This window comes from Miniopterus natalensis, chromosome 3 (assembly GCF_054644295.1).
Source record: "Miniopterus natalensis isolate mMinNat1 chromosome 3, mMinNat1.hap1, whole genome shotgun sequence".
Lineage (NCBI taxonomy): Eukaryota > Metazoa > Chordata > Mammalia > Chiroptera > Miniopteridae > Miniopterus > Miniopterus natalensis.
Genome location: NC_142083.1, coordinates 97,351,730 through 97,372,525, shown reverse-complemented (window position 1 = coordinate 97,372,525; position 20,796 = coordinate 97,351,730). Strand labels below are relative to the sequence as shown.

Here is a 20,796-nt window from a genome sequence, read left to right as displayed (position 1 = left end):
TCATCAAAGACAAGAAAATGAAGTAAGCCCCACCTTCCTCATCCTCAGAATTCTAGCTCCTTAGTATGTCCACTCCATCCATCTGCTCCCATCCCTCAGGCTTCTTTGCTGCCTTGGATCCTTTCACCTGGCATCTAAGTTCCCTAGTGGTCTATCTCCTGCCAACCTCCTTGCTCTGTCCCTCTCCTCCCGCCTTGGGACGTCTGCAAGCTCTAACAAGTCTGGCATGCACTTTCAGGGGCTCTCCCTAATTCCACAACCCCATCTCTCTCTCAGCCTTCAAGACCAGCTTAAACCTATCACCTCCAAGAAAAGCCTCTCTAAACTCCAAGATTGCATTAAAGGCCTAACCAACAACTCCCCGTCATAGTAAATGACAGTGTACTGCAAATGCTTGTCCCTGCTCTGCCATCCACTGGCTGTCAGAACCTATTAACTCATCTGCTGAAATGGAGATATGATTTACCTAACTCTGGGATGCTGAGGATGACAGTGAGCTAATAATAATAAAGCACATAGAGCCTTTCACATAGTGCAGTAAAGTATTGTCTGTTCACCACACAGCTCCAGGATGTCCGTGGCTGCTCACCAAAGCTCTGCAGAATGCAGTGCCTGTTTGAGCACGAATGTGCTATATTTATGGGCCCTTCCAGATCAGAGGTTATGAGGACATAACCAAGGGCCGAGTGTGGGGTGACTCCACACACACACAAACCCAGTTCCAGGAACCCCTTTGGGCTTATAGCCCCACTTGGTTCAGTGACAATTCACGTAAGCCACCTAGGCCTGGGAAAACCTCAACTTGGCTCCTCTCCCAGCCACCTCATTCACAGACACGGGAGGGGTGAAGATATAATACTTTATTCACTAACACGGGCTGAGGATTGTAGTGAGGGGGAAGAGGCCACAGTTTCCAGAAATCCCGGCAGGGGATTCGCCATGTCTCCCAGGTCCAGGGCAGTCAGTCCTGCCATGTCACCCTTCCCCAGACCAGGGTGGCCTTGGGTCGTCCTTCCAGGTCAATTCAGCCCCTGGGGGTTGGGGCCCTGGCATGCTCCTCCACAGCCAGGCACTAGCACGCTGCAGCGACAAGAAGGGTGCTCATCTAGCCTCGCACTCGGGGCAGCGCTCAGTGGCAGTGGTGGCCTTGGCGCCAGGCGGTAGCTTGAAGTCTCGGCCACAGACAACACAGATGTAGAGACGGCGCAGCATGTGCGCGCGACGGTGGCGGATGAAGTGCGAGCTGAGGCGGAAGCGCTGGCCGCACTCGCCACACGGGTAGGGCCGCTCGCCCGTGTGCGTGCGCGCGTGCTCCGCCAGGTTGGAGCGGTGGCCGAAACGGCGGCCGCACACGGCGCAGCGGTGCGGCTTCTCGCCCGTGTGCACCCGCCGGTGCTTGGCCAGAGCCGAGCTCTGCGCGAAGCGTGTGCCGCAGTCGGCGCAGGCGTAGGGCCGCTCGCCCGTGTGCGTGCGCCGGTGGCGCGCCAGGCACGAGCTGCCGCCGAAGGCGCGGCCGCAGTCCGGGCAGGCGTAGGGCTTCTCGCCCGTGTGCACGCGCAGGTGCTGTGCGTAGTTGGAGCTCTGGGCGAAGCGGCGGCCGCACTCCGTGCACGCGTATGGCTTCTCCCCGGTGTGGCGCCGCCTGTGCTGCCGCAGGTTCGAGGCGGCTGAGAAGCACTTGTCGCACTCCGGGCACTGGTAGGGCCGCTCGCCAGTGTGTGTGCGGCTGTGTTTGGTCAGCGCCGACTTCTGCGAGAAGCCCCGGCCGCACTCGGGGCATTCGAAGGGCCGCTCGCCCGTGTGCGTGCGCAAATGCTTGGCTAGCGTGGACCTGCGCGCAAAAGCGCGGCCGCAGTCTGGGCACGCATGTGGGCGCGCAGGGTCGGCGGGCGGCGGTGGCGCCTGGCTCCGGACCTGTGGGGAGAGGGGGGACGGGTCAGTCCTGACCCACAGGCCCAGGAGCAAGGCACCTGAGGCTCCGTAAGCGGCCCACGCTCAGTTACCCCTATGGAAAACAGGACAGCAAGGGTGCCGGCCTCACAGCACTGTTGTGCGCATTAAGTTAGATCCTGCATTAATGCACATTCTAGCTATTTTTTTGTTAATTCAACAAATATTTGTTAAGGGCATTCTAGGGTATTCTAGGCACTAGGGAAATTCATTATTATACTTTTAAAATTCGTGTTTTCGCGAAGAATGGACGAGCAGTGATGGTAAAGGGGGGCGGGGGCTGCAAATTTAAATAAGGTTAACAAACTACTGATGTAACATGAGCGAAGAACTAAAGGAGGTGAGAAGGGTACAGAGCGCACAGCAAGACCCTGAGGCAGGAGTTTTGCCAGATAAGACCCAGAATGGCAAGAAAAAATTCTTAAGGTAGAATGTACAACTGGGGGATAATAAATGGGGTGGTCCTGGAGGGGATCTCTTAGCTTAGGGCCTTGTAATATGAACCAGATAGGGAACCATAAGAAGAGCTGTTAACATTGAGCAGGGACATGACCAGATCAGACTCATTTAAAGGCCTCCCTATCAGGTTGCTGGGGCTGTAGGAGGCTAGAGGGCAGACGCAGGAGCCCAGAGAGGAGGCTGCTGTACCGCAGTCATCAGGCAAGAGAACACAGTGGCTGAGACCCAGGAGACAGGTGAAAAATGAAGGTGGTGAGAAGGGGTTTGCTTCTGAATATATTTTTGCCATTTGAGGCCACTGACTTGATAAATAAGATTAGACATGAGATGTAAAGAAAAGTCAAAATTACACCAAGGATTCTGAATTTAGAACTACAAAAGTGGAGTTGCCCTCTGCAGACATGAGGATGGTGGAAGAGCAAGTTAAAAGGTGAGATCTGTTCCAATTCACATCTCTACTTCTTGACACATCTGGAGCTCAGGAGATAGGCCGAGTTAGAGATGCTAATTAGCAAGACATCAGCCTACAGATGGTTTTTAAAGCCTTGAGACCGAATGAGACTACCCAGGGAATGGGCAGAAAACCAGGGAGCAAGATGAGGAGCAGCCAGTGAGGTAGGAGAAGATGGTGTCTTAGAATCTAGGCCAAAAACAGATCCAGGCTTTTCATTTTTTTAACCCTCACCTAAGGATATTTTTTCCACTACTTTTTAGAAAGAATGTAAGGGGGAAGGAGGGAGGGGGAGAGAAACATCGATGTGAGACAAACACATCGATTGGTGACCTCCTGCACTTGCCTGCCTGGGGATTAAGCCTGCAACCGAGGTACGTGCCCTTGGCTGAATTAGAACCTGGGACCCTTCAGTCCCCAGGCCAACGCACTAACCACTGAACAAAACCGGCTAGGGCCAAATCCAGGTTTTTAAATAAACCTTTAAGACCCAGCACATAACATTTTTTACGCTGTGAAGATGGCAGAGGTAAAACCCAAATACTATTCTGAGGTCTAAATTGAAAATGAGCCAGTTTCATGAAGCAGGGCTTTTAAGATAAAATCAGAAAAAGAAATGTTTTGTAAAAAGCACGTGAAGGGAGCACGTTTTATTAACACTGTATTGTGTTAACATTTTGAATTAACAGTAGAAGAGGAATATTGAGGGCAATAGTGCACCCGTCTTAGAAAAGAGAAGGCTCATCCAGGGAAAAGTGATGTTGAGTATCTACTGGGGGCCAAGCAATTAGGTACATTAATGACCAAGCGAAATACCTGGCACATATTAAGGACAAGACAATGTTAGCTTCTCCCCATATCTGAGCTCCACAAAGTAGTTATCACAGTCTTATTTTATAGATACGGAAACAGGTTAAGAGAGAGTGACAGTGATTAGTTAAGGGCTTTACTTTCCTTTTTTAAAAAAAAAAAAAATAGTTTATTTAGATTTTAAGAGAGAGTAAGGGAGGGAAAGAAAAAAACATCAATGAGCTGCCTCCTGCACTCACCCTGCACCCTACAGAGGATCCTGCCATAACCTGGGCATGTTCCCTGGTCAAGCAACCTCCTCCAGCATGGGCAACGCCCATCCCACTAAGCCAGGCCAGCCTGGTGGAGGATTTTACTTAAGATCTTAAGTTGCAAGGAGGGCAACTTCAACGCCTTGAAGATCAGAAATCTGGTTTAAACTGCGTATATAATAACACTATAAAATTTCAACAATGCTAGTTTATGTACATTATTGTATTAAATCTTCCTGTCACCTCCTTGAGTCAGGTCTTATGCTTTGATAATTAAGAAAATGGGCTCAGGTAGATTAAATTCCCAAATCCGGTGGGATTCAGGACCCTTACTTAACTGGTAGGCCACTCTGTGCTTCCCTGCCCTTGCATAGCCAAGATGTCACAGAGGCTCGACTCCAAGTCCCCAGCATTTTCCAAGAGGGATTCAAAGTTAAAATACAACTTGATACCTTAAATCAAGAAACTTCCCAGAATGCATTTGGAACAGTCAGAATTCAAGGTCACACTTTCCAGTATTGCTCTGGGTTTGAAATCTATTGGGTATGCCAGCCATTATGGAGAGAACTTTTCTTATTATACCTACATTTTTCCTGGCCCTTTTTTCTTTGGCACCCTCTTTAAGATGACTTTGATCATCCTGAGCACTTCCTTCTGCTGGGCTCACTGACTTAAGAAATTCTTCCCTCACGGACTCTTGGTCCCTGAGGCTCCAGGAGGTACCTTGGGTGCCCCAGGAAAAATCTTGGTAAGGGCTGAGGCTAGCCCATTAAGACCCCTGACAAGTCACTCCCTTCCCAGGCCTCACTGAACCAAGGAAGGTGAGGTAGGCTAGATGAGATAAAAATTTCCCAGCTTGAGGTATGCTCACATCACAGGATGCGAGATGATTCTAAGTCCTCTGTAGTCACACTTTTATCTCATTTAATCATTGTGCATTTATTTTCATGGATATTAGAAAAACAATGGAGCACATGAAACCCACAGGTTCATCAGTATTATTTTTTGGATGAAAATGAGTATAACAAAAACAATTGAACCTATCTGAAAAAAGCATTAAATAAATGAGCACAGCAGGTGAGCAATGTACAAGCACTTGAAGCTCCCCAAATACCAGGCTAGGTGGTCATTTAAAGGCCCTCACATGTCTTAAATTCTACAACTATTAGATTTAAAGTGAGAATAAATGGTATTTGCACATGAGGGTCCAATGGGGATACAGTGTAGTACAGTAATATGATAACCCAAGTACTTGAAGTTAGTGATTTTGTCTTTCTGTTTAAGTGTTTTTTTAACTAGAGCGAAGTTCCCAGGTTCCTCCTCAGCCATTACTTTTCTAATTAATAACAATAACTACCACGTATTGAGCTCTCTGTGCCAGGGACTGTGCTAAGTGCTTTTCACCCATGTACTCGTGTTAAATTCTCTCAACCCTTTGGGTTCGGTATCTCTAGCTCCATTTTATAAAAAAGGAAATAAGACTCAGAAGTAAAGTGACTGACTGCCCAAGGCCCTGCAGCTAATCAATGGCCGAACCAGGGTCTGACCTGGAAGTCTGTCATCACTCAAAACACCTGTTCTCTTAGGCATCCTGCAATTCCATCTCAGTGACAAGTTTGAGGTCACCTACACAGGGTGCATCCCTCCCCTGGGCTCCTTGCAGAATCCACCTTCTTCTTCAAAAATATTTTTATTGACTTTCAGAGAGAAAGGGACAGGGAAAGAGAGGGAGAAACATGCACGTGACAGCACAACAGTGACTGCCTGCCTCCTGTACGCCCGCGACTATGGTTCGAGCTCAAAGGCCTGGCAAGTGCCTGATCGCGAAGCAAACCAGCAACCTTTTGCTGCGTGGGAAGATGCGCAACAAACCAGTCCGGGCAGATGCTCCATCTTTCGGTGCTAAGTGCAAAATACCATCCCTATCCTCTAGCTCCTTGCTGCAGGAAGTGTGGTCCACAGACCAGTCATATCAGCATCACTGGGGCCTTGTTAGAATCTCAAGTCCCACCACAGACCTACTACATCAAAACCTTCACTTTAACAAGATTCCCAGGTGATCTGTACTCATGTTAGATTTAAGACACTTCATCCAGAAGAGGGGAGAGCAACTCCTGGGGAAAGCAGGTGGAAAAGTGAAGAGGGTGTTACCGGCTGAAACACCACCTGGGCAGTCTTAGAGGTGAGAAAGGGTCAGGTCTGTTTGAAGCTGGGGCATGGCAAGGGTGGGTGTTGGGTGATGAAGCCAGGACATGGGGTCAGATGGTATAGAGCTTTGCATGCCAGGCCTAGGAGCTGAGACTTGATCCTGAGGGAAACAGGAACCACTCAAAGGCTTAAGCCAAGAGAGAGAGGACCGAAGCACAGAGTTCTGAGAAAATCGTTGTCTTCATTAAAGAGGTTGGATTCTCACAGGCAGTGAGAGAATGCTTCAGCGCCCGCGTGCAGCATAACGCAGGCCTGTCCCGGACAATGACTGGCCATGGGGCTGGGTGACAGCTGAGAGTTACAGGATGTCAGCACTGGAAAGACCTTCGAGATCACAATTTTCACAGAAACTGAGACTCAGGGAAGACACACAGCAAGTTCATGATCTATCTTGTGGGCACAGCCCTGTGCTAAATGTTTATGGGATGTGTGTGAGGAATCCTCCTCTCCACCCTCCTCCAAATCAGTCACCCAGGTAACGCTTACTGTGGCCTTCAAAACTCTTCCTTCCATTACCTCATTTTACAGATGAGAAAGCCAGGGCAAAGCTGATAAATGGTGGAGCTAGGATCTGAACCAATGCTTTTTCTGCTACATGGACCTCTTAGCGTCTACCCTACCTACATCTCATGACTAGCCATGCCACCCTCCTCCATCCCATCCTTAGCTCCAGCCAGTCCAATCAAGGTTCCCAAACATCCCCTCCTTCCTGTCTTGTCTCCACATGGCCTCTTCTTCCCACAGCAGCCAGTAAATCTTCTAAAGAGAAAACCCAATGTCCCTCTTCTGATTGAGGCTTCTGGTGGCACCACATAACCTCACACAGGGTGTTCAATTCCTGTTCTGGCTTCCACACCCTTAACTCTCTGCCCATCTCCTCTGAGCCTGTGCTTTGCTGTTTCCTCCTCCTGGAATGCCCATCCTCTGCTCCATTTGCCAGATCCCCACTAAGCTTTCTCTGTGAAGCCTCCCCCACTGCCTTGAGTTGTCTGCCGTCCACCCTCTGTCTAGGCCTCCATGTCGGCTTCTGCTTTCACCCCCAGCCCCAGGATTCAGTGCAAAAGGCCTTTGATAAAAATGAGTTGAAAGATCGCCCAAAGGACGACCTAGACCAAGGTCCTAAACTTCACAAAGAAGAATAATGACAGCAGCAAATATTTACGTAGTGTTTATTATGTACCATACACAGTTCTAACTCTTTACATGTATTAACTCACTTCATCCTCACAATGCTAAGAAGCAGAGGCTGGTATGATTTTCCTTTTACAAATGAAAGTGAGGCACAAAGTGGTTAAGCATCTTGCCCAAGATCTTACAGCTGGTAAATGATGGAGATGGAAGTCCACCCTAAGCCCTGGAGTCTGAGTTCTTAGCTTACAGTTGGAAGGGGGAGATCAGGAGACCCACAGGCCCAGAAGAGGCCAACTAAGCTAGGATGGGCCAAGGAAGCCTGAGAAAAACACACCTAAACAGTTATTTCCACTGCTAGAAGAGGCCAAAGCAGCTAGCCCCCTCCCCCAGGGCCCACCCACCACACCCACAAGGGGGCGGCACAACGCTCTTTCCCTGGGAACTGGCTCCCTTGCAGGAAGAAATCAGAGCCTGGGCTCAGAGACCTGGCCCAGCCAGAGTTCCCCAGCTGTAGGCAGGGTTGCAGTAACTGGGGAAGAGTTCTGTGGGTTTCTGGGAATTGTGGCAGTTCGGGCCTTGAATGGGAAAATCTAACTCATATTCTGATATTAAAACTCTCTTTAAACCTTCATCACCCTCACAATAAATCCCAAATGCCCTACCTAACCTGCCAAATACCCTAAGCTCATCCATGCCACAGCATGACTGAACCACCTGCCCTCACTTCTCCCAGTGCCCCACTCACTCCCTCTGGGCCACTGAAAGGCCCAGGTCTTCTGCCTGGAGTAGTCACTCACCTCGCCCCCCACTCTCACTGGTCTCAGATAAGCCACCTCTTTGCTAACTGAGACCTTGGGCCAGTCACCAAACTGTCAAGCTTCCTGGGACTGAGTTTCCTCACCTGTAACATGGAACAAATACTACCTATGTCACAGAATTGAGGTGCTTAAAACAGTGTCTGGAGAATAGTAAATGTTACTGTTGCCTAATCTGGCCCCTCCCTCACCCCAGGTCTGCATTAATTTCCCAGCTCTGGGCCTCCAGCCTGGTGCCTGCTCTCATCACCTAGGACTGTAGCCGCCTGGCTACTCAGCAGTCCAACACTGCACACATCAGGCTCCCTGGGGAAGCGAAGAGAGCATTTACTTGGAGCCCCCAGGGGCAGTGGGCAGGAGGATGCGTTGCTAACCCTCAGGTTCTAGATTTGAGATTCAGGGGAAAGCAGGGGCAGGGTCCCTGGCTTCTGTGTGACCGAGGCTGGGCCGGGACCAGCTTAGGGGCAACAGGGCCTCGGGGTGGGGGACACGTACCTCCTTGTTGTCCATGGGGATCTTGAGTTTCACCACCTCATACTTCGCCTCGCCCTCCTCCTCCTCACCCTTCACCAGCAGCACCATCTCCTCCTGCATCTCCTCCTCCTCCTCCTCCTCGGTCTGCTGTTCGCCGGGCATCTTGGTGTCCTAGGGCGGGCAGCTGGGTCAGAAGCTCAGGACCCACCCCGCACCATGGCCGTGGCCCAGGCCAGGCGGTTCGGCCGCGGCTTTCCTAGCCCGACCCTGGCTTCTGGGTCTGGCGCTCTCCCCTCCCGCCCCAGCTCGGGCCTAGGCACCAACCCTTCCCCGGGACCAGCTCCGAAGACACTGGGTCACCCACTCCTGGTGGCATTCAAGGCCTTAACAGTTCGAATCTCCAGTCCCAGGGAGTCCCCCCCTCCCCGCGCTGAGTCACCCCTCGGCGCCGGGGGCGGCGGCCGGGAGCTCCAGGGCACCGGCTGGAGCCGGATCGGGCCGGAGACCCCGGGGGCGCGCACTCACCGGCCGCAGGTTCAGTGCAAGCTCAACTCCAGGCCCGGCCCGGCGGTTGGGCGCTCAGAGAGGCCGCGGCTCCGGGGGCGGGGCGGGGCCTCGGGTAGGCCTGTCATTGGTCAGAACACCTAACCCCACCCCCTTGGGGAGGGATCCAGAGGACCCAGGCTTCAGACCTCAACTGCCCCGGGACTGTGGAAGGTCTAGAGCTGGCGCTCTCCGCTGTCCCCGCTGCCAGGACCCCGTCCGCTTAACCCCGACTCCGAAGGGCCTCGCCGACCGGCTGTAACCTACCTTCCCGGCTTGTGTCCCGCGGCCGGCGGTCTCCGCTGCAGCCCAGCGCGTCCGCTCCGCCCAAAGTAGGCCACGTGCGCTGCGGCCCCGGCCCCGGCCTGGGCCTCGCGCTGGCGCCCCGCCTGGAGGGCGGACCCTGTTGCCTGCTCAGCTCTTCCCTTTTCTCTTTTTCTCCTTTGCCTTCTTTTCCGGGCTCCTGTTCTCTGGGATATCTTACCCCTTGAATATATACTTACGAAATCAGCCACGACAAAAAGCCACCGTGCCCTGTCTATGCGCCAGTGTTACGCTAAACGTTTTACAAACCTAAATGTATTGGGGTAAAATATCGCCACCCGAAGTCTAGTCTCCTTCAGACACCACATATTCGACCCCCTTTATCCTCTTCCTCTCCCCCCATCCCTTGCCCTGTGTTGTTTGTATCTATGAGTTTGTTGATCTCTTTTGATCTACACAGAGGTGGGTCCATTTTACAGATGGGCTCATTGAAGTTCTGGGAAGTAAGCTGATTTGCCTAAATTATACAGTAAGGATTCTCATAGCATCCCCCAAAACCCAGTAGCCTAGGGGAAAACTGGTACCTCACAGGCCAAATCCAGTCCACAGAGATATCTTGTTTGACCCTCAGGGTGTTTTTACATTTAAAAATTAGCTTAAAAAAAAAAGTCTTTTAGAAACTTTCATTTCCAACATTTCAAAATTGAGATATTTCATTTAAAGTTTCTGTATTTCCTATTTCTCTTGAAAAATATATCTATTTCTTCCTTTTTATGCATGGGGCAACTAAAAGTCAGAAATGATGAAAGAAGGGAAATAACATTTCACTAAATGTTTAAAATCCCTACCTTGCCTCTTTACAATAGCTCTGTGTGGGAATCAAGAATATCTCCCCGCCTGGACGGGCGTGACTCAGCAGTTGAGCATCAATCCAGGATCCAGGGGATCAGGGTTCGATTCCCGGTCTGGGCACATGCCCGGTTTGCGGGCTCAATCCCCAGTCGGGGGCGTGCAGGAGGCAGCCGGTCAATGACTCTCTCATCATTGATGTTACTCTGTCTCTCCCTCTCCCTTCCTATGAAATCAATAAAGATATATTAAAAAAAAAAAAAAAAAAATCTCCCGTTGCCCAGTCGGGGTGGCTCAGAGGTTGAACATTGATGTATGACCCAAGAGATCCAGGTTTGATTCCCCCTCAGGGCACATGTTCGGGTTGTGGGCTCACTCCCCAGTGGGGGGGGGTGTGCATCATTGATGTTTCTATCTCTCCCTCTCCCTCTCTCTGAAATCTATATATATATAAAAAGAATATCTCCCTTTGACAAATGAGGAAACTGAAGCTTTGTTCTAAGTCACATAGCTGGTAAGTAGCAGATTCCAAAGTTCATTTTCTTTCTATTGCACCAAAGTCTCTCTCAGAAATGAAGTTACTCAAGGAAATTGGTAGCAGAGCTGTTACCAGGGAGACAGGGAGACCTTAGTTCTTGTCTTCTTGAGGGAAAGATTTCAATCAAGAGACAAAGTGTAGAAAGTAAGAATTTATTGGCTGCAGCAAAAATATACTTAGGATGGTGAAATAAGGAAGGGTATAGACAAAGCAACAGGAGAGCCTAGGCCGGGCTGCTCTGGCTCACTGAGAAGTCAGAGAGAGAAGGGGACAGGTTCACCTTGGAGACAGGTTCTGGGGTTAGCCCAGGATGAGCTGCCACTGCCCATTGCTCCCCTGGTTGAAAGTCACATGGGATACCCTTGGAGATGGAGATGGAGATGGTGTGCTCCCCTAGAGGAGCATGCTGGGACCTTCATTTTCAGGGATTGTAAAGGCTGGGCATTTAGGGGAGATCTTAGGGGCAGACCAATAGAATATTCGTCAATTTTATGCTGATGTACCAAAATGAGGTTTATTCTCTTAATTTGTCTGTCCTTGGGTGTGGTTGGCAAATGGCACTAATTGGGTTTCTGTTATCTGACTCCCTGAGTGGTGTGATTTAAGCTATTTACCCTCTAGCTGGGGAGGAGAAATGCAAACCATCTACTCTTGAATGTCCTTGGTTTAGGGAAGATAGAATTTACTAGGTGACTGCAAACTGCTGTTTAACTGTCTCAGTTTCCCTATTCCACTTGTCCTGGAATTTCCCTGGTTTCCTAATATACTATAACAGAACCAGGACTCAAACCTGTGCCTCAGTCTGCAGAACCCAGAGCATAATTTGATGTTGGGATTAAATCTGGTCAAATTTTTGTTTTTCCCCAGAGCTGGGAAAAGGCGTCAAATGCCTGGATAGTCACACTCAAGATCCCTAAGCCACTTTGATTGTGTTCCTTCTCTCAAGTAGTCATTGAGCCCAACTATGTGCCTGGCACCATTGTAGGTATTGGAGATGCAGTAGTGAAGGAAGCAGACAAAAATCTTGACTACTGTGGTCCTTCTAAGGGTGTAAAAAAATGTAAACAATAAGATAATTTCTGATCCTGATTAGGTGCAAGGAGGAAATATAGCAGGAGGATGTGAAAGGGAGTGGTATGGTTGGGGACTTCTTGAATGTGGGCAGGGAAGGCATCTGTGTGGAAATATTATTTGAGATGCCTTGAATGAAAACATTAGCCATTTGAAACACTGGAGGAAGAGTGTTCTAAAGAGAAACAAAGAGGCCTTAAGGTGGGAAAGAGTTTGGAATAATTGGGAAACAGAAAGAAGGCTGTGCCCTTGCTGGTGTGGCTTGGTTGGTTGGAGCACTGTCCCATGCATGGAAAGGTCGCCAGTTGGATTTCTGGTCAGGGCAAATACCCAGGTTGCCAGTTCTATCCCCAGTAGGGTTTTGTGCAACTGATGTTTTAGTCTCACATCGATGTTTCTCTTGCTCTCTCCCTCTCTGTTCCTCTCTCTTTAAAATCAATAAAAGCATGTACTCTATTGAGGATTAAAAAAGAAAGAAGGCTTGTGTGCCTGAGCCAATTAAGTCAGTGAGGGGAAATATGGAAGATGGAAGAGAGCTAGGCATGGACCTGGTCATGGCTGGAACCCCACCTCTAACAAAAGACAAGGCCTGCTTGCCCTGATTCAGAGAGTCAGTGAGGAGACTTGGCTCGGAGCAGTGAAAATTCCTACTGGAAGGGCCTTCTGCTTTGGAAGGACTTTGGAACGGATGCTTTGGAAAGGACAAGGATTCTGTTCATTTGCTCTACAAACATGTACAAGTGTCTACCTAGAATTGGAGCTAGTTCCTGTTCTTGAGAATCTCATAGTCTGGCAAAGAAGATTGTGATACAAATTACACATGAGTATATATAAATAAATTTTATATATACATGAAAAGGAAACTAGGTGTTCTGGCAGAATAGTGGGGTAAGTGAATAACCCTGTTGAAGGGAGTGGATTTGGGGTACAGGCCTCAATGAAGAGACAAATGGGAAGGACCTTCAAAGATGAGCGGGAGCTTGCCAGATTGACAAAGAGGTAGCAGCTTGTGAGATTGTAAATTCTCTCCTGCCCTGGCCAGTTGGCTCAGTGGTTAGAGCATTGGCCCATGGACTGAAGGGTCCCAGGTTCGATTCTGGCCAAGGGCACATAGCTCGGTTGCAGGCTCGATCCCCCGCCCTGATTGGGGGGGAGTCGGGGAGGCAACCAAACCAATCAGTGTGGCTCTTTCACACTGATGTTTCTTTCTCTCTCTCTCTGAAAAGCAATGGAAAAAATATCCTCAGGTGAGGATAAAAAAAACTCCTGTGAGGAGCAAGCACATCATGGTCCACAGACACTTCACCAAAGTATTTAGTGAGGCCTACTGTGTGCCAGGCCTCTTTTAGGACTGGGAAATAGAAAGTCGGTTTTGGAAAAGTCCTTCTCTTACTCATTCCTCTGCATTTCACTATTTGCCTTCAGCCTCACTAGAACTTCAGTTCTTGAGTCCCTAGGACTTGGTGCGTACTCTTCACTCTGCCTAGAACCCTCTGTCTCCTGTCCCATCCCCCACTGCCCCCTTTCTTAGTTTATTCCACTTCTTTGGAGAGGCCTTTGGATCACACAGGATTCTCTGCTGCATGTGCACTTCCTGCATGGTCCTTTCTACACTTGAAATCACTCGTTTAACATCAATCTTCTGCATAGAAACTGAGGGCAGAGACTTGGTCTTCTATCCCCAGGAACCAGCACACGCCAGGTAGTGCTGCAGAGTGACTAATTATCCTCAAGAAGCTCTAGATGTGTTAAGTGTTCAGATGAAGGGGATTCTAACCCAGGATGGAGGCTCACAGAAGGCCCCTGGGAGGAAGTAATGCTCCAGGTGTTTGGACTGCAGAGGTTAATCTAATAGTGTGTGTGTTGGGGGGCGGGGGACATTCAATGAAAAGAAACAACATTTATGAGTCACAGGGCTGAAACCACACAAGTGGAAGGCTTGAATAAGGAGTTCAGTTTTACAGAAGACATGTGAACATAGGCAGGGTTTTTAACTGGGGAATGACATGATCAGATGTAATTTTACAAAGTTCACTGCAGGCGGGCTTCAAGGCCACTCTTGTAAGGAGAGGAGACAAGGAAAACCAGCAGGAAGGATCTTCCAAAAGCCCCAGAAGACCTCCATTTAGGCCTATGGGTTTGTGTGCCAAAGCCTCCAAGAATCCCAGGCCTGAATGCAAAGCTGTAGGGTTCTGAGTATGTATGACCACTTGGCAGGAGGTGGGAGGACCAGGAGGAACCACACTGTAACAATCTTTTATCTGTTTCTGGGCAGGCCTGTCTGACTCTCAAGGGCTTCCATCTGGGTACCATTCCAGCATGCAGACTCACGGGGACACCCAGCCAGTGCGGTTGCAAAGCAGCCTGGAGCTTCATTTCCTAGGCAGATGAACCACCCTGGCCTTTTCTGTCCCTGGCCAGTCATATTGGTTCCTCACCCCTTCCTCCCCGTTGACACCCTCCTTGGAAAAAACTAGGAACTGGAGTCCAGCTCCTAAAGACCCGTGGGTGGGTGGGAAATATGGTTGCCTTTTCCAGGTGATAAAGAGGTATCCCCTTTGTCTTCTCTCGGGGATGGGCAGCCAAATGACCTATTCTTTGTTTTGAATCTTCACCCAAGAATATATATATATATATATTTTTTTTCCCATTGCTTTTCAGAGACAGGGGAAGGGTGAGAGAGAGAGGGTGAGAGAAAGAGAAACAACAATGTGAGAGAGACACATCTATTGGTTGCCTCTGTACTCGCCCTGACCAGGGCTGGGGATCGAGCCTGAAACCTAGGTGCATGCCCTTGGCAGGAATCCAGCCGGAACCCTTCGGTCCACAGGCCAATGCTCTAACCACTGAGCTAAACCGGCTAGGGCGAAATGACCTATTCTTGACAAATATAAAAAGAGTCCCAGGGAGGCAGGGTTTCCTAGTAGAGCATCGGCAACAGGGCCTTCTATGCCTGTACTAGAATGGCTGGCCACAATTCTCCCTTACTAGTGTTGAACTTTAGATAAATGGCATCACAGTTTATGTATTATTCTATAACTTGCTTCTCTTTCCCAACACTTTGTTTTTGATATTACTCATATTGATTCTTAGACCTATAATTCATTTTCACAGACAAATAATATTCTACTGTGTGATTATGGTATATTTATTTATGTAATCTCCTTTTAACAGACACTAGGGTTATTTCCAGTGTTTGGCTGTTATAATTATCTTTTTTTTTAAGAACAGTAAATGGGTTTGTTATTGTTCAATTTGGAGAGAGAGGAAGGAGCATGGGAGGGGGAGAAAGAGAAACATCTGCTGGTTGCCTCCCCAGTACACTCCCACCAGGGATGGAAACAGCAGCTTGGGTATATCTGGGTATATCCCTCTTTTGTGAATCGAAACCAAGACCTCTCAGTGTAGGGGACAACACTCCAAGCAACTAAAAGACACCGCCCAGGGCTGGATTTGTTTTTATAAAAAACTTTCCAAGATATTATAAGTTTTGTGAATTTAAATTCGGGTTCCTATATTTACATTAATGGTACTGTATGATAATAGGATCTATCATTTATTTTGAGTTTACCATCAGCAGGAACTATGTGAAGAGCTTTACACACATTTAAAAATTTTATTCTCATAACAATCCTATCTGGCATGTATAATCTTCAGGTGAAAGGACTATTTTACAGGAAATAGAAACTGAGGTTCTGAGAGGTTAGACAATTCACCCAAGGTCAAGTCACCCAAGCCAAGACCGCAACTCAGTCTAATTCTAACATTCAAGTTCCTTCCAGTTCAATCCATGCCTTAATACTGTGTTGTGCACTAATAAAAACCCAGTGTAATGATGGACTCTAAGATTTATAAGTAGCTCCTATATCTTTTATATTTTTAATTATGGCAAAATACACACAGCCTAAAATTTCCCATCTTGCCCATTTTTAACTGTACAGTTCAATAGGGTTAACTGTTGTGCAATCCATCTGCAGCTCTCTCACATTCTTGTACATACATCCTGGGGCACGTGTGTCAGATTTGCTCCAGGTATGTCCTATGGTGGAAGTGCTGAGGTGGTCCACCTATGGGGGGAATGCATGGCTTCGCATATGTTCAGCTTTATCAGTTAAGGCAAAACTCTTTCCAAGATGGTTGCGCCAATTTATACTCCCATAGGCAGTTACTTACTTTTTTTTTTTTTTTTTGGAAGTATGTAATACATTCAAATGTTTTAAAAATGCTCTTTTTAAACTTCCAAATGTCAAAGGAACAAAAAGGCAACACAATGAAAAGTCTCTCATCCCCTAAGCACCACATCCCCTTCCCAGGGGCAATCGGTATGACCGGTTTCTGGCGATGACCCTTCCAGAAAGAGGCTATTGCATCGAGCTCCCCCTTACAGCAGCTTCCATAGCACTGTTCTGAAGCTTGCTCGTTTCTCTAAACAAGCAGCACAGGCGGTGTAACCGGGGGACTCTGGAGCAGACTGGGCACATTTACTGCTCCACGGTAAAATGCCCGTAACCTTGAATAGGTCATTTAATCGCTCCGTGCCTTATATTCCTTATTTGTGAGCTGTGGAAAGACTCCTAATTCAAAAGTATCATGAGAAATTAGTAAGTATGGTAAAGCATTTAGAACTGTGCCTGTTAGAACCCTAACTATTAGCAATATAATTACCTCAATGCTTCCTCATCCCTTTTTCCACTTGCTTGGTAGCTTATTATATTAATGCACCACAATTGATTTTAATCATAACGGGTAAACACTTAAGGTGTTTCCAGTATGCTGATATTACAACAGCGCAGCAATAACGTATCATTTTCCGCTCACGCTGGTCACTACACTGCAGGATAAAGTCCTAGAACTGGAACTGCTGGATCAAAGGTGTTATGTGCAGTTATACCTTAATAGATATTGGCAAACTACCCTTCATGGATACATCGTAGATTCTCGCATTTATTAACGTAGAGATTCAGACACTTCAGAGGAGGAGAGGCCTGGGTGAGCTGCTTTGTTGTCCGCAGGAGTCAGCTGCTGCGGGAGGGAAGGTGACTCCGCAGACAGCTAGTGGTGGAAACGGCACCGGAACCCACGCAGGTGTCCGGAGTCCTAAAATGCTTTAAAGCCCTTTTTAACATTTCATTGTTTTGATGCGGCAGTTTGCTTATGTAATTTCTTGTTATTCTTTCCGATTTTCTCCACTGGCTACTTTTTCCTGCCCTGGACTGATCCTGTGCGCTGTCAAGCGACCCTTGGACCCCTGGCCGGCTGAAGGTTTGCCAAGCTATCGATCCTCCTTCTCTTTCAAAACGCTGTCCTTGGAAAGCTGCCTCGGGGGTGCAGAGCTCACCAGCCCCTCGCGGGAGACGCTTTCAGTCACCGCCAGGGGAGCGGACCGCCGCGCTCAGCCCCCGCGCAGCCGGGGCCAATTTCGCCGTTGGCAGCGGGTTTGTGATGCGCAGGTCTCCAGGCCAAAGGAAGCCCGCCTCTCGGTGGCGAAGCGGTTATTGGCTGAGCGGGCTGTCAATCACCAGGGGAATAAATACCGGAGGCGCGGGCTCCTCGGTCAGGAAGGCCGGGAGCGCGCGGCGTGCCTGGAGTCCCCTGCGCGAGCCGTGCGGGTCGCCGTCCCCGGGGTCGGATCTGACTGTCGATACTCGGTAGTAACTGGAGTAGATAAGAAGAGGGGCCCCTCCCGTCGTTCCCTCCGGGCCCGGCCGGCGTGATGGCAGACACCGCAGCGACGGGTGCCAGCGGGGAAGCGATGGCGGCGGCGGCGGCGGCAGGTTCCGCGGGTCTGGCGGGCTTGTCTCTGGGTCACGGCTTCTCGAGCTACCGGCCCTTCGAGCCCCAGGCGCTGGGCCTGAGCCCGAGCTGGCGGCTGACGGGCTTCTCCGGCATGAAGGGCTGAGGCTGCAAGGTCCCCCAGGAGACGCTGCTCAAACTCCTGGCGGGACTGACGCGGCCGGACGAGCGGCCCCAGCTGGGCCGGGCCCTGGTGGGAGGCCCTGAGGAGGCGGCCCGGGAAGCCGGCCTGGCGGCCGTGGCGGAATCCAGCCCACCTTTCCCCGCCCTGGGCATCGGCATGGACTCCTGCGTCATACCCCTGAGGCACGGAGGCCTGTCCCTGGTGCAGACCACGGACTTCTTTTACCCCCTGGTGGAGGATCCCTACATGATGGGGCGCATCGCGTGTGCCAACGTGCTGAGTGACCTGTATGCCATGGGCATCACCGAATGTGACAACATGTTAATGTTACTCAGCGTCAGCCAGACTATGAGTGAGGAGGAACGAGAAAAGATCACCCCGCTCCTGGTCAAAGGCTTTCGGGACGCTGCTGAGGAAGGCGGGACTGCGGTGACTGGCGGGCAGACTGTGGTAAACCCCTGGATCATCGTGGGCGGGGTTGCCACGGTGGTATGTCAGCCCAATGAATTCATAATGCCGGACAGCGCAGTTGTCGGGGATGTGCTCGTGTTAACCAAACCCTTAGGCACCCAAGTCGCTGTCAATGCCCACCAGTGGCTGGAGAACCCCGAGAGATGGAGTAAGATAAAGATGGTGGTCTCCCGAGAAGAGGTGGAGCTGGCCTATCAGGAAGCCATGTTCAACATGGCAACCCTCAACAGAACTGCCGCGGGGCTCATGCACACGTTTAATGCCCATGCAGCCACAGATATCACAGGCTTTGGCATCCTGGGACACTCTCAGAACCTTGCGAAACAACAGAGAAATGAGGTGTCCTTTGTCATCCATAATCTGCCAATCATTGCCAAGATGGCTGCCATCAGCAAGGCCAGTGGGCGCTTTGGGCTCCTCCAAGGAACCTCGGCAGAAACTTCCGGGGGCTTACTGATTTGCTTGCCGAGGGAACAGGCTGCTCGCTTTTGTTCTGAAATCAAATCTTCCAAGTATGGAGAGGGTCACCAAGCATGGATCGTGGGCATTGTGGAGAAGGGGAACCGGACGGCGCGGATCATTGACAAGCCTCGAGTTATTGAGGTCCTACCTCGTGGGGCCACTGCTGCAGCGCTTGCTCCTGACCACTCCAATGCGTCTTCTGAACCTAGCTCCTGAGATGGGATAGCAGAAGTACTTTGGACCGTGGAGCCTTTGTACACAATCAGGGATGATTCTGAAGAGCTGATTTTAAGAACATGTTTCCAAAGAAGGCTGCCTGCTAGTAGTTTCAGTTGCCCCTTCCAGGTGATTTGAATCAGCCCATCATAAGCTGCACATCCCAAGGCCAGAAGTAGCATTTTGGACTTCAGGGGACGGTTGTTTAGTTTGGGCTTAGTAAAGGAGCAGAAAAACCTGTTTCCTCCTTCCAAGAGCTAAAAGAGGCTGTTCCAGTTTGATGGGATTGCAAATATATATATAGTTGAACCAATACTGTTGATAAATATAAATTGTTAAGAAAGATCTTATAATGCAATGTCAGGTTGTTTATTAGATTTTTTTGAAATACTCTCTCTTTCCTGCTCTGGACAAGAATTGAGCAGCTTGTCCAATGACTGGGAAAGGAGGATGTGAACCATCTGACTTGGTCTCTGTTAATGATGTCTCTCCCTCCAAACCCCTTTAGGGACTGGGAGAGGCAGAGCAAGCCCTAGAGCCCAGGCCTCAGTGGTCATTAAGATGTTAAATTTAGTGCTGAAAATTCCTGATGATTGAATCAATAAAGTGATTTCTAGTGAAATAAATAGAAAGGACTTTGTTGACAATTCTTCTGGCTAATGTTTGGATCCTTGGAATTCTGAATCTTTTACAGTCTTATCAAATGAATCAATCGATACATTTAGAGTCTGACAAAGTAGAGAGTTTTCTCATGTATTCCCTAATTCTGGACCAGGGGATTTAACACCCAGATTTAGGTTTGCATCCTCCCTGAGTTGACAGCAAAGGACTCAAAAGAGATATGAACCCCAAGGACTAGAAGGTGGGAGAGGAAATAGCAAAAGTGCCAACAGTCCTTGGGAAATGAAAAGTAGGCGGAAGAGGGGTAACTGACTTAGCAGAATAGAGGAAGCCAAAGTGTAAATGCCTTCAGAGTTGGGGATACTAACAGTAAGTGAGGAGATATGCTCCAGAGGTACTAAGGGAGGTGGGACCAAAACATTCTGGTTGTAATTTATACAGGGTAATTAGATCTTTAAAGTTCTAAAAGTTCTCCCCAATTCACACAGCCAGAAGACTCTGCTCCTCAGCTTGGCAGATAAAGGGAGGTTTTTTTCCCAGAAAATGTGAATTAATAAAAGTGGGGAAAATAATGCAGGAAGCTTATACCTCTGCTCCTGGAGAAAATGAACGTGCCCAGAAAAAAGACATAAATAGAAGCATTTAAGGAGCCCCCAGTCAAAATCCCTGTATGAGGAATTCTTCCAGTTGAAAATCTTCACTCAAGCAGTCTTTCTAATGCCTAAATCTTTCTTTTTAATCCTCACCTAAGTATATTTTTTCATTGCTTTTCAGAGAGTGGAAGGCATACAGAGAGAAACATCAATTGGTTGCCTCCAGCACCCACCCTGACTGGGGCCAGGGATTGAGTCTGCAACTGAGGTATGTGCCTTTGACTGTAATCGGACCCGGGACCCTTTAGTTCTTGGGCTGATGCTTTAACCACTGAGCCAAAGGGCTAGGGCTTCATACCTAATTTTTACATATGAGCAGTCATTTGAGGCAAGCCTCCAACTTGAAAGAGGTCAAACCTAACAAAAATTTCAGGAAAGGGACAATACAGGGAGTGGAAGGAAAAAAGTAGCCAAGATAAAAGAAGATCAAGTGTCCATGAAAAGTTAAGAACAAAACAGTTTATAAAAATATAGCTAAGACTGTAAAAATCACAAGACTTAGAAGATAAAGTTGAATACATTACCAGAAAGTAGAACAAAAAGCTAAAAAAGATGTACAATAGAATAAAAATATATTAAAAATCAGAGGTGAGCCAGGAGGTTCAACATCTAAAAGGAATTCCAGGAAGAGGTAATAAAGCA

The 20,796-nt window shown here is 48.8% G+C and overlaps 2 protein-coding genes across 2 annotated transcripts; one reads left to right on the top strand and one right to left on the bottom strand.

Moving 5' to 3' along the window:
- Positions 1–845: 845 nt before the first annotated feature.
- Positions 846–9,146, bottom strand: LOC107545784 (uncharacterized). The gene is made up of 3 exons (XM_087815800.1): positions 9,075–9,146; positions 8,571–8,720; positions 846–1,914 (listed from the first exon to the last, which is right to left on the bottom strand). The coding sequence occupies exons 2-3, from the start codon at positions 8,709–8,711 to the stop codon at positions 1,102–1,104; spliced, it is 954 nt and encodes a 317-aa protein (XP_087671926.1). The 5' UTR covers positions 8,712–8,720; positions 9,075–9,146; the 3' UTR covers positions 846–1,101.
- A 1,321-nt stretch (positions 9,147–10,467) lies between these two features.
- LOC107545785 (selenide, water dikinase 2) lies at positions 10,468–19,512 on the top strand. Its single transcript, XM_087815798.1, has 2 exons — positions 10,468–10,719; positions 17,049–19,512. Exon 2 carries the CDS (start codon positions 17,528–17,530, stop codon positions 18,878–18,880), a length of 1,353 nt encoding a protein of 450 aa, XP_087671924.1. The 5' UTR covers positions 10,468–10,719; positions 17,049–17,527; the 3' UTR covers positions 18,881–19,512.
- Positions 19,513–20,796: the final 1,284 nt, after the last annotated feature.

What these genes read in the sequence shown, in the direction of transcription:
- LOC107545784 (XM_087815800.1), bottom strand. Translation starts at nt 8,711, where the DNA reads ATGCCCGGCGAACAGCAGACCGAGGAGGAGGAGGAGGAGGAGATGCAG. An exon ending in TCCCCATGGACAACAAGGAG is followed by an intron (nt 1,915 to 8,570) that starts GTACGTGTCCCC and finishes CTCTCCCCACAG; the next exon opens with GTCCGGAGCCAGGCGCCACC.